The sequence below is a fragment of the Artibeus jamaicensis genome, unplaced genomic scaffold (assembly GCF_021234435.1).
Source record: "Artibeus jamaicensis isolate MK-2021 breed Jamaican fruit bat unplaced genomic scaffold, CSHL_Jam_final contig_391, whole genome shotgun sequence".
NCBI classification, from domain to species: Eukaryota; Metazoa; Chordata; class Mammalia; order Chiroptera; family Phyllostomidae; genus Artibeus; species Artibeus jamaicensis.
Window position 1 is genome coordinate 33,058,713 of NW_026521814.1, and position 12,383 is coordinate 33,071,095.

At 35.0% G+C, this 12,383-nt stretch overlaps 1 protein-coding gene across 7 annotated transcripts in view; it reads right to left on the minus strand.

The window, feature by feature from the left end:
• The window catches only part of ALS2 (alsin Rho guanine nucleotide exchange factor ALS2), a 77,441-nt gene that overhangs the window by 34,226 nt on the left and 30,832 nt on the right, over window positions 1–12,383 (minus strand). For 4 of the 7 annotated variants that reach the window (XM_053665099.1, XM_053665097.1, XM_053665098.1 and 1 more), the window contains 5 exons: window positions 10,087–10,164; window positions 6,540–6,722; window positions 4,495–4,666; window positions 2,573–2,753; window positions 566–631 (listed from right to left, as the gene is read on the minus strand). In XM_053665099.1, the coding sequence (XP_053521074.1) occupies window positions 566–631; window positions 2,573–2,753; window positions 4,495–4,666; window positions 6,540–6,722; window positions 10,087–10,164 (680 nt within the window). Of the gene's footprint in view, window positions 1–565; window positions 632–2,469; window positions 2,754–4,494; window positions 4,667–6,539; window positions 6,723–10,086; window positions 10,165–12,383 lie in introns of those variants that run through there. The other 3 variants (XM_053665103.1, XM_053665102.1, XM_053665104.1) reach the window with 3 other exon arrangements.

Genomic DNA, 12,383 nt, shown 5'->3' on the forward strand with positions numbered 1-12,383 from the left:
CCCTTTAGAAGATCAAAAGTAAACATGGCAGACACTAACATCTATTAAATCCAGGTCATGAGTGCATACTTGAAATGTTTTCTGTTAACATAAACACTTGGCTGATTTTTTTAACCTGCCTTTGTTGTATGTCAACACTTGCTGAGAAACTGCACGGTTTAGAATGATTGGCCTTATGTAAGGGGCCTTGATATTTATTACTTTTCTAGGAGCTGAATGAAAAAACATTATACTTGTGCAACACTATACACTTTTCTATGTAGCATCACACACACATTCTCATTTTTCAGAGGAAAACGTTAAGTTCAATTTGGTGAAGAGAGCTGCCAGAAGTAGTATGTGGTAGCAATAAAGAAAGACTCAGATCTTGTGGCTTTTTCAATAGCATACTACTTCCAATATTAATCAGAGGCTACTAATACCTATACTTTATAAGAGTTAGTAAAAGTCTACATTTTGATTCATTTGGTAAAATAATCAAGTAAAAGCTATTCACGGGCACTCAAAAACACAAAACACTTTAAAACATGACCTTTGGTTGACAGAAGGATAACAGAATGCTTACATGGCAGGCTTAGCAAGAAGTTGGAATCCTCCCATAACCAGGAAATTTGTAATAGATGTACAATACCTTCAGCAAAAAAGAAAACACATGTACATTAGTGTTAAAATGTATATTAGTTCTTTGAAGTTTTTGAACAAGCATCCAGAACGAATACTTCTTGGTATCTCACCAATGAGTTTCAACACTTTTGTGAAATCAACACTGACTAACTATAAAGGACTGAAGAGAAAGGCAGGTCATGCAATAATCACAATAATCAGGGGAGGAAATAAACCATTTTAGTAAAGATGTTAACATAATAGGAAGTTTAAAAAGACTTAAAGTTATGCAGAAGTTACTAGAATTTATCGGGTAGATTTTACTTGGTGACTTAAATTTGAGAAAGTAAGATTAAAATTGTTGGATTTTTAATGAAAAACTTTTCTAATCTTCACTTTAGGTTTTCCAATTAAGTCTTCAGAAATAAAGAACAAAGATGAAACAGTAAGAAAATATGTTTTAAAAGCCTGAATGAAACAGCATTAGAAAATGTTGGTTAAAGTACTGATCTACTGCTAGAGATTAAGTCTTCACATAATGCTTTGAACCATGTACATTTTTTCTATACTCCTGGGCTGGCAAATGGAATCAACTGCCTTTGAAAGAAAAGGCAGGATCAAAAACAGCCCAAAGTAATAGACAGTTAAAAATAGTTGCAATGGTAAATTCCGTTACATGTATTTTACCACAATTAAAAATAATTTTTTTAATTTACAAATAAAATTTTCTTACTCCATTTATATGAATAATTTATGTTAAAAATAGCCCATGACATCAAAATGAAAAGCATTTCGAGCATAAATTTTGAAGTATAACAGAAGAAAAAAGAACAGACTGCAATGAATATAAGTCAAAAAAGAAAAATTATATGAATAAAACCAAAGCCTTCACATAAACAAAATTTAGCTTAAAAAGTAAATTAGTATCAAATTATATTATTTTTATGTCTGAAAGATGAGGAGTTAAAAGACTCCAATCAGGGCTTTTCCTTTCAGACAACAGCTTCAAGTATATTAAACTTTCCTTAGAATTAAAATCACATACATCTATTTGTACATATATATGAAATTAAAAAAATACATTAAGATGATTAACAATGGTTATTTCTGATGGAACGTTATGGGTGACACAATCTTTTGATTATCTTTATTTGCGTAGTTTTCTATAGTAAACCTACATTACCTATACTATAAATAACCTAAACAGAACACCAACAGAACATGAACTTGAGGCTGGTGCTTTTTATTGCCTCTGAGCTGTGGCTGCTGTGGTCTTGGAGCCTCACATAGAGCCTGGCCCTTAGAGGGTATTCAGTCAAAGAAGAAAACCTATACTTCAGATCAACAGTAAAAATTAATATACGTTAAAATAACATTTAAATTATGTCCTACATCATAATGTCAAAATTCAAATTAAGAAGGGAGAAATATTTAAATTTTCATATACATTTGGGATATTTTACTTGAAAAACATGAAAAGAACCTTAACTATCCTCAGTTTTATTAAGGAAATATCTTTATTTTAAAGACAGTTTGGTCTTTAAACCTTCCATTTGCACAACAGTAAAACCAGACATTGGAACAACTCCGTATTTACAATCAATAATCTTAAAATAATTTTAGTTACTTATTTCCTCAAATTTTAGTATAATTTACTTAACAAATTTGTTCTGTAAAGGTAATTTTTACATATTCATATTTATTATACTACATTTTATGTAAAGTATACTATCAATCATTCTGCTAGAATATAGAAGGAAATATGAGATTTTAAAACCCTTTTTCCCCTTAGAGAAAACTAAAATTTTAGCAATGCAGAACTATAGTTGGTTTAAGATTAAAATACTGCTTTGCAATTTCTATTACCTTATATCACTCTCCCTAATCTAGTCTCTTCTGATTAAGGAGCTGTTCTCCTAGGCAGAAGAACCCTGCAGAGACTGAACATGACACGGGACTGGATACTTGCTCTGTGTAACTATCCAAGAAGAGACTTGCATGCTTCAGAATGACCAAGCTCCTGGCTTCCTTTATCCCATGAAGGAAGCTGCTCAGTGAGGCTCCATGCTGACCAATTAGGTAACATAGCTTACTGAATCGGCTTGCCACCTCCTGCAACAGCTGGACAGTACTTGCAGTGCCCAAATTTTCTGTAACAAAATGATGATGATGATGATAACATAACCTAAAGATTCATTACCTGAATACTTCTGTATGATCAAGACTATGAATTCCCCTTTTTGAAAAATACTTAACATGTTGAGATATATGAACCCAAATAATCACAGTATTAAAGAAGGCAACTTAAGAGATCACAGAATCCAGTCATTTGAGGAACTTGTTAAAAACACATTCACAGTGATCCCATGGGTTCTGACTCAGTAGGCCAGGGTTAAGACCCCAGGATGGGTATGTTAAAAAGAAAAGTTTTCCAAGTAATTCGGAAGACCAGCCAAATTTAAAGACCACTGAGCTAATCCAACTCTCCTCTCATTTTGAAGTAATCTGAAGCCACAAGAAGGGGATTGTCTAATTTCATGCAACAATTAGTGACAGCCAAGAATTAAACTCATAACTACTCAAAGTAGTTATATCTTTGCTAACATTTTCAACTTTTTGTACTGACTTCTTTTCAACTTGTCCCTTGGACAAGCCCAACAATTCAGTACAGAGAGGGCAACAGGAGATTATTTGCCTTTTCCCAATCCAAAATTCCTCATTTCTAGGACTTCTCATCAAGCAGTGAGGCTGATGGACGGACCAGGTAAGACCAACATAGAAATCAGAACACAGGACAGAGAAAAGGCAGACCGCACTTTCCTTTCAAGGCAATGCAGGAAGTCTGCGGCTTGGATTACTTCCTTTTCTTTACCCAAATCCTGGGATATTGGGTCCACCCACTGGAGGGGATTTACAGAGCAGGAGCCTCTACGACATTTAAATAAGCAAAATACATTTTTTAAAAAATGCAGATACTTTCCAACTTAAAAAGGAAACATTAAGTTAGCTATTTAAAAAGTAGATGTTTTCCCACTAAAAACGATGAGCTTGTCCATAAAAGCCGACATCACCTTAATGTGGAAAAGGTGATGTACTAACAAGGTAGCATTTAATTACTAGAGTATTGGCCTGAATTCTGGGTCCTCAGAGGGGGCCGAAGAGTACAGGGGAAAGAAAGAGAAAGAAAACTTTCTCTCCATTTGCTGAGTGCAGGGCCAAACCTAGAAAAAATTTTAAAGGCAGGCAAGTTTATTTTTAATAGCTTCCTCCTCCAATCTCCACTTGGTATTCTTTTCTAACTTCCTGTAGGCCTCAGGTACCTAGCGTATCTGGACAGTAGCACACTTTCCAGGACCATCATAGTCCTTTTCCTCTGTAATATCTCCCGCCTTCAATCCTCTTTGTAGCGGATTACTGCTAAGAAAAGGAATCAGATTTACTCAATTCACACTAACGTGGGGTAAGACCCTTAACACTGTTACAGTTATCAACAATTTCAAGAGACTACACGTAAATCCAAATGAATCTCTATTTGACATAAGAGCTAAAACAAAGAAAGTGAAAAATTCGGGTAGAATAATGTAAGATATCTTAGGACTGGTGGGGCTAGAAATGTTGTTTAGAAGTCTAAGCGCCCAGGATCTACTTTCCCAAAAAGCTGTTCCTGCTTCTCTGGTATTTGGAAGGCTCCACTTTCTACTTCCACAAGTAAAAGGAGCTGTGGCAGTGGTACGCCAGGGCAGTGGTAGCTAGGCTACTGGAAAAGTAAGAATAGTTTTCAAGGTGTTGACTGCCTGTGTACAGAAAGAAGAGAATGGAAAGAAGGGGATAAACCATAACTCAAAGGTTTTATTGTGATGTAGGAAGAACAGATAAGAGTGCTCCACTTACCTAAACTGAGAAGAGGCCTGAGAATCTGAGATTTGATATCACTAAGTTTTGAATAAAACCGTCTTTCTGTAGTAGCCAATTCGTGGAGACTGGCAATATATCCCATAATGTTCTTGTCCACCAAGGCCAGATAGCTGTCTTTTCCTGCTGTCACTCTACTTATATATCCAAGCTAAAACAGAGGACAAAAAAAGATTAAAGACAAAATATAACTTACTAGTAGCCATTTGGGCATCGGCGGTGGCTTATATCACCTGGCAAGAGCCAACTGGTAAATATTCAGGAATTTTGCAAGTTGATAACGAAACCACTGGTAGCTTGAAATTGGCAATAATAAAATTACCCTCCACCCCAATGGAAAACACTATAGATCACTGCTTTTTGGTCTTGTTTTGATTTGAATTTTAGAGATGGCATACCAGTACACCACTGTTATATATATATATCTAGATCTATATATAACTACATGTACAATACTTTTATTTATCGCCAAAATACCTTTTTAATTTATATTACATGCGTTTGGAACCAGAGACATATATCCTAAACAGACAAAAATCCAAATGATGTGGATACATGTTTCAGGACTACTTTTTGCATAAAATAGGATAAATAAGAGCAGAGAATAATCTGCTTTGGATCAAAATATCAAAGGTCTGGGAGTTACCTTGTTTCTTAAAAATACTTTACAACATACAGGGATTTTCTTTAAAAGATACTTTTTTCATTTATCTATGACAACACTAAATAAAAGCATTCAATGTCTTCATCACATAACACTATTAAACTAGGCAACCAAGCTGCAGACCCAACAGTCTATTAAAATTCCATTGTAACTAAAGGCACATTACAGCCTCATCCCTTTCATCAGGATATTTCATCCTTTATCTGGACTGTGGCATCTTGGATGGGGAATGTGGAGCCAGGGCCAACAACTACAAAGAGTCAATTAGTATGTCTGGAATAACAGGATATATATATATATAGGTTAAGAGCTAAATCTTGGCCAGCATCGCCTTTAGTAAGAAAGATCTTGTCTCTGTACATTCATAGCTTACATATTTAGTCAAAAAAAAAAGGGGGTAAGAAAAAAGTCCATAGGATATATTATTCAGTAAGAATAAGAAATCCAGAATGTACTAGCTTTGAAGGTTAATTTCCTGGAGGCATATCACTTTAAGGAGGTGAGTTACCTTAGTGGGGGGGGGAGGGGGGAGGGGATGACACAGAAACAGGTCAGTGAATTCAGTTTATGAGAGTTAGAAAGTAGTATAGCAAAGAAATTCAGATCAACAAACGAAAAAGGGATACACAGCAGTACATAAAATGAAAGCTAAGAGAAACAGGGAAGAGGTGAAGACAGAGCACTGTTGGTGGCCTGTCAGGCTCCTGAAACTCTGACTTCCCACTTACAGTCAAAAGTTCATCTATCTCTTTACATTCACATTCATCTCTGAGAGATCCACAAATGTAGTCAGGAAACATCACCGTGAAATGTACTTTTTAATAGTCCTACACGAGGGTGTTAATTCAACAAGCTTTTATAAAGTATTTACTACAAGGATACGAAGTCAATAAGAAATCCTAAAAGCCCTACTCTTATGAATCTTACAGTTAAGGACAAACAACAGACGGAGTAAGTAAATTATATAGTGTATTAGATGGTGACAGGCAGCATGGAGTGAAATAAGTCAGAAAAAGAATTTAAGAGATGAAGGACAGGGCGTGCAACTTTTTCTTTTACATCCTCAGTAAAAGATATGTTTATTGATTTTAGAGAGGGATGGGGGAGAAGAACATCAATGGCAGAGAGAAATATCAATCAGATGCCTTCCACAGTGTCCTGACCGAGAACCGAACCTGCAACCTCTTAGTGCACGGGATGATGCTCCAACCAACTGAGCCACCTGGCCAGGGCGGGGCTTGCAATTTTCAACACAGCAGTCAGAGATACTTAATAATAGGTATACATACAAATAACAAAACCAAAATACTTCTCGTGTGCTATAGAATGTGGTGGGCCTTAGGATCTAATTCCTGTTCACCTTACTACAGGAGAGAAGTACTGGAGTCTTAGTACCACTGTGATTCTCAGGAAGGTTGTCACCTCCTGCAGGGTCCTGTCGGCCACTGTAATATAACCCAGGCTGGAAGTCTTCCGTATCCACCAAAAACAGGGAATAATCCTGGCCTGCAGCTACACTCCAGACTCCATTTTTACCGTTTACCTGCAACGACAGCAAGATATTGTCTGTCCAAGATGAAGGAATCAGACAAGAACTTCAGATCCACAGGAACTAAAATATTAGGTTACTTAAACAAGTGTGGTGCAAAATCAAGCATATCTCAGAGGGCAAAATTTATCAGGCAATGTACCTAATCAAATGCAGAACAGACACAGGGGTAAGAAGAAATCCTTTGTTCAGTTTTAAATTTAGAACTGGATTGTTTTTATAAAAATCTAAATAATTGGAATTAAAAAAGAAAAAAACACAGATCTGATTTTTTTAAGTCCCCATAGGACTTGGTCTATACTACAATCAAGAAGACTAGAAACTTCTAAAGCCCTATTCTGATAGCTAGCACACACCTTTCTATGTTCTCATTTGGCTGTGTGCACAAAACTCAAGGTTAAAAAAAAAAAATCTAACAAGGCTAAATTCCATTCTGGCCAACTGAATGCTAAAATTCAGTTTTCCCACTTGGAACTCACTACCTCTCTAATGTAACTTCACTGTGCCAACTCCCAGGATCCTGAAACAGACAGGACCCCTTACAATTTTATTTGCATGGATCCCCTAGACCAGTGTGGTTCACAACAAGTATCTTTGCAGCAGCAGCAGCAACAAATACCTAGAAATATGTTAGAAATATGTTAGAAACTCTGCAGCCACAGAGCTTCTGGGGGTTGGGACCTGGCACTCCGTTTAACAGGCTTTCCAGGTGATTCTGATGTGTGGCAAAGTATGCCTTAAACTAATAGTTTTCAAACCTTAGGATTCCACACAGTGATTCAGGAGCCACCATGGAAAGGCAGGTGCCAGGGATCTGCTCCCCTCTCCACTTGTCAACGAAAGTAGTTCTACGTGTATCTGTTTTATGTATGGAATTCCACATAAGATTTCATTTGAGGAAAGTGTTCTGCTATGAAAACTACTGCCCCCAACATCCAGATCCAACTTCAGCCATGTCTCCGAGGCTGCTAGACTGATAAGCAAAATAAAAGCTTCTCTTACCTTCTTTGTTCCGGCTAGGTTCCAAATACTACGTGAGGTGACTGCGTGAACGAGTGAGTGAATGTGTGCGCACATCTCAACTACTTTATAGCTATCCTCTCCCACATGACATTATCCTCTCAAATTCAGCTCTCCTGATAAATGACTTACTGGACTTACTGTTATTTTTGCAAAGAATGATTTTTTTCTCCAGAGAAGAGTCTTCTTAGTCTCTAATCAAAACTAATTCAGATCTCACTCTACCTTGACTTTAATTAAAATGACTTCAAGTTTTTCTCATCCTTCCCTCAAATTTAAAAAAAAAAAAGCCAACTCCTAATGCTCTATCTTTGTATGTACATTTAAAGAGTAATGAAACTAAAACCTTGTATTGGGTTGTCCAAAAAGTTCATTTGTTTTTTTCCCTAAAATGGCTCTAGTAGTGCTTAGTTGTCTTTAATTTCACTCCAAACAATTTTGTTAGATTGTATTGTGACAGCTGTCATATCAGCATGCATTTTTAAAAGATTTTATTTATTTATCTTTAGAGGGGAAGGGGAGGTGAAGGGAAAGAGAGAGGGAGAGAAATGTCAATGTATGGTTGCCTCTCATGTGTCCCCTGCTGGGAACTGGTCTGCAATCCAGGCATGTGCCCTGACTGGGAATCAAACTGCAATCCTTTTGTTCGCAGGCCCACGCTCAATCCACTGAGCTACACCAGCCAAGGCTCAGTGTGCATTTTAAAAAAAGTAAAAAAACTGGTAAACTTTTGTGTAGCTGTTTTAATGTTGAAGATGAAAAAATATGCAACATTTTCAACTTTATTATTTCAAGAAAGGTAAAAACACAACTGAAACGCAAAAAAAAAAAGATTCGTGCAGTGTATAGAGAAGGAGCCGCCTCATCAAACGTGTTAAAAGTGGTTTGCAAAGTTTTGGGCTGGAGATTTCTCTCTGGACAATGTTTCACAGTCAGGAAGACCAGCTGAAGTTGATAGCAATCAAATAGAGACATCAACTGAAAACAATCAATGTTATACCACATGGGAGGATAGCCAACATACTGAAATATCCAAATCAATAAAGTTATTGGTGAAAATGAAAAATGTGTCTTTTTTCTCCCAGAAAAAACATATGGACTTTGTGGCCAACCCATTAACAAACTCTATTCTTTCTTGCCTGACTCTAAAATGTTAAATAAAAAACTTATTTCCAGGGTCTCCATGCTACATTATAAAACCTTCCTAAGTATGAACAAATGCATGTTGTAATTTATTCAAAGAACAAAAATCGAGGAACAATGATTTATCATATCTTTATTTGTGATAAAATAGCAGAAATTAAATAGCTTACCACCACAATGTTTTATAATGAAAATATTTAAGATTGGAGCTAGAAGTAATAACTGTTCCCTGATGTTCTATTTAAATATTTCCTTCCCAGGAAAACTAAGTCTGCTGGAAGAAAAGGCAGCATGTAAAACTCTTATACAGTGGTGCATGCAAGTGCACACTGAATACATGGGTGAATACATGGCTATGTAGTAACATGAGGCACTGGATTGAAACTAACTACCCTTTTTTAGTCTCTGTTACTTTGAGTAGAGGGAGCATGTCTCGCAGTGTGAGAGATACTAGAATCAAATGACAAATACACGATGAGCTCCACATTTTACTCTGTTAGGCTACCACCATGCACACTCCCCACTCACTACCCCACACCGCAAACAAACCCAAACAAATCTTGTGTAAGGAGTCAATACTATTGATGAGGATTTAGTATTTCTTCAGGGTGTCGGGGGGAAAAAAAGGTTGAGAAACATTCTTCTAGAATTGCATCAAAGAGACTAGAAATGACCAATGTCTGAAGAGCATTACATAAACTAAAACCAATTCACACAGCAAGCAGTAAAGAAATCATCTATACTTTGTTTCACTACAGAAAACAAGAAGGTTCCAAAAAGGTTTTACTACCATGACTATGTATACAAAAGAAACCAAAACAAGACATAACACCACCAAATAAGGTTATGTAAAAGCCAAAACTGAGTGAGAAGTCAAAGAATAGGCATTTGCTAGTATAAAGTTCAGAGGTCTACATAATAGTCCTAGAAACACTTGTTTTAAAAGAAAGAACTTTATCATTTTTACTTTTATAAAAGGACAAAGAAAACTATAAATGTTCAATGAACAGTAGAAGCTAAGAAGAAATATAATACATCAGTAAACATAAATATAATACATCAAAAATATAACATTTGGCTTGAAAACAAGTGGTTTCATATATATTTTTTAAATTAAGTATATCAAAACACATTTAGGTTACAAATTTCCTATCTTGTCTTAAAACATGACATTAAGAGATATAAAGAAAAGTACCTTTGCAAGACGAGGGACTGTTGTTGGAAAATCGGAATGCCCAAGTTGACCAAAGGTATTGCTACCCCATGAGTAAACCTGTTAGAAAACCACAAGAAAGTAGGTAAGGGTTGTGAATTTGACTTTGCATGTCAATTCTGAACCTTTATAACAACATACACACCTATATACATACATATATATATACCAATAGTTACACATCAATTACTTATACAAGTCTTTTCACAAATTACTTATACTAGTAATTTATACTAGTCTTTCTACTCTTTAAAATAACAGATATTAAGAAATTTACTTTAAACAAAACCATAGATAATGGGTAGATAGAGTACAGAGGAAGACAGAGTCCAAGGGTTAACAATAACTTTTTCAAGTGTTGACTATCTGCTAGGCATTGTTCTTAATACTTTCTGTGTGTTAATTAATGTTTTGTTCTCATAATTCTTTTTTTTACAGATAAGGAAACTGGCCCTGATAGGAAACTATAATTTGTAAGTAGCAGAGCCAGGATTAAATCCCAGGAAATTATTTTATACTGTCGCTTATAAAGAAAGTAATAAAAAAATATAGCTAAGTGCTGCCCCCCAAAAAAGTAATCATGATTTTTGCTCTGTATATAGAAGCACCATGGAATGACTAGAAAGCCTTTTCATATAAGAGTCACTGAAGGAGAAACACAAGTACTGATGCTCCACTATAGACCAAAACAAAACAAAATGAAAAACTATATTAGTGGGAATGTGTAAAATAAAAATAGTTTTGTTTCTCCTGATTATAAAAGTAACTCATGGTCACTGTGCAAGAATGTGACAGTATAAAGAAATTTTTAAAAAGTGAAAACCACTGGTGATTTCACTACTTATAAACAACTACTATTTTGTTTTGGGAACACACAAACATGCTTCCAGAAATCTTAATGCCTACTATATAAAATGTACATACAAAGTGTAAAATGGAACTATATTATTAATGCTGTTTTGTGACCTGGTATTTTTTACTTAATGCTATGCTTTGACATTTTTTCTATGTCAATAAGCATAGACATCAACTTATTACTACAACATCACTTATTACTACATAGAGCCTTACTATGAGCATAGTTTACTCAATTACTCAGTAAGTATATACATTAATCATTTATTTCAAATTGTTAATATAAAGTTATATTAAAATTTTTGAATATACATATACGTGTATCTATTTCCTTAGGATAAATTCCTAGGCAAAGAACTCTGGGTCAATAAATATGATTTCTGATTTATGATATATACTGACGAATTGCCTTCCAGCAAATTCCAATGCACATTCTCACCAGCAATGTATGTACCGTTTTTCCACATCTTCACTAACACTTAGCATTAAATGCAATTCTTGCTAATGTGATAGGGAGAAATAGATGTTACTCTTATTTCAATTTCCATTTGTTGACTAAGTAGTTAACTACCTTTTCACTCACTGCTGGCCATTTCTATTTCTTCTTTCATGAATGGAATACAAATATTCTATGACAATTTTTATGTAACAGGTAACATTTTGTCATGTATGTTACAAATGTTTTTTTCCCAGTTTGTTATGTATCTTAATTTTGTTTGTGGGTTGGGTTTTTTTTCTGTTTAGGATTGTTCATTAAGTAGACAAACATATCATCTCTACCTGCTAATTTCTAATTTTGATGTCATGTCTTCTTCTACTCCTAAGGTTATTTCTTACTAATTTGTTCTTTCACATGTAAGGGTCTATTTTGTAAACATATACATCTTTAATTCATCCAGAAGTAGAATATGTAAAGCTATCTTAATTTTATCCTGCAAATAAGATGCCAGTAGTTCCAACAGCACTTATTGAACACTTAGTTTTGTTTCTCCGACTGATTTGAAATACCCATTTTCATCCCATATACTTGGTCTATTTCTAGTCTATAGGAATATTTTCTGTTCTACTATCTTTTTGTACTTTCACAATATATTTATATGGCTAATTCTAATCCATCCCTTCCATTCACTTTCAGAATTTATGTGGCTCATTGCTTAACTTCACTCTACTAGAATAGTTTTGGGGTCATTTTATGAAGTTGTAAAATCATATCGGACTATTTTGGGGATTGTACTGAATTTACTCTGAATTGATTTAATGGTCAAGGAAGAAGTGGCATTTTGCAACACTAACTCTTCTCATCTGAAAATAAAACCTCTCTCCCTTTATTTCTATCTTCTTTTATGACCTATTAGAAGAGTTCTTGAGTTTGTGTCATATAGGGTCTACACATTTCCAAAGGCTATTCATATTTCCTTAATACT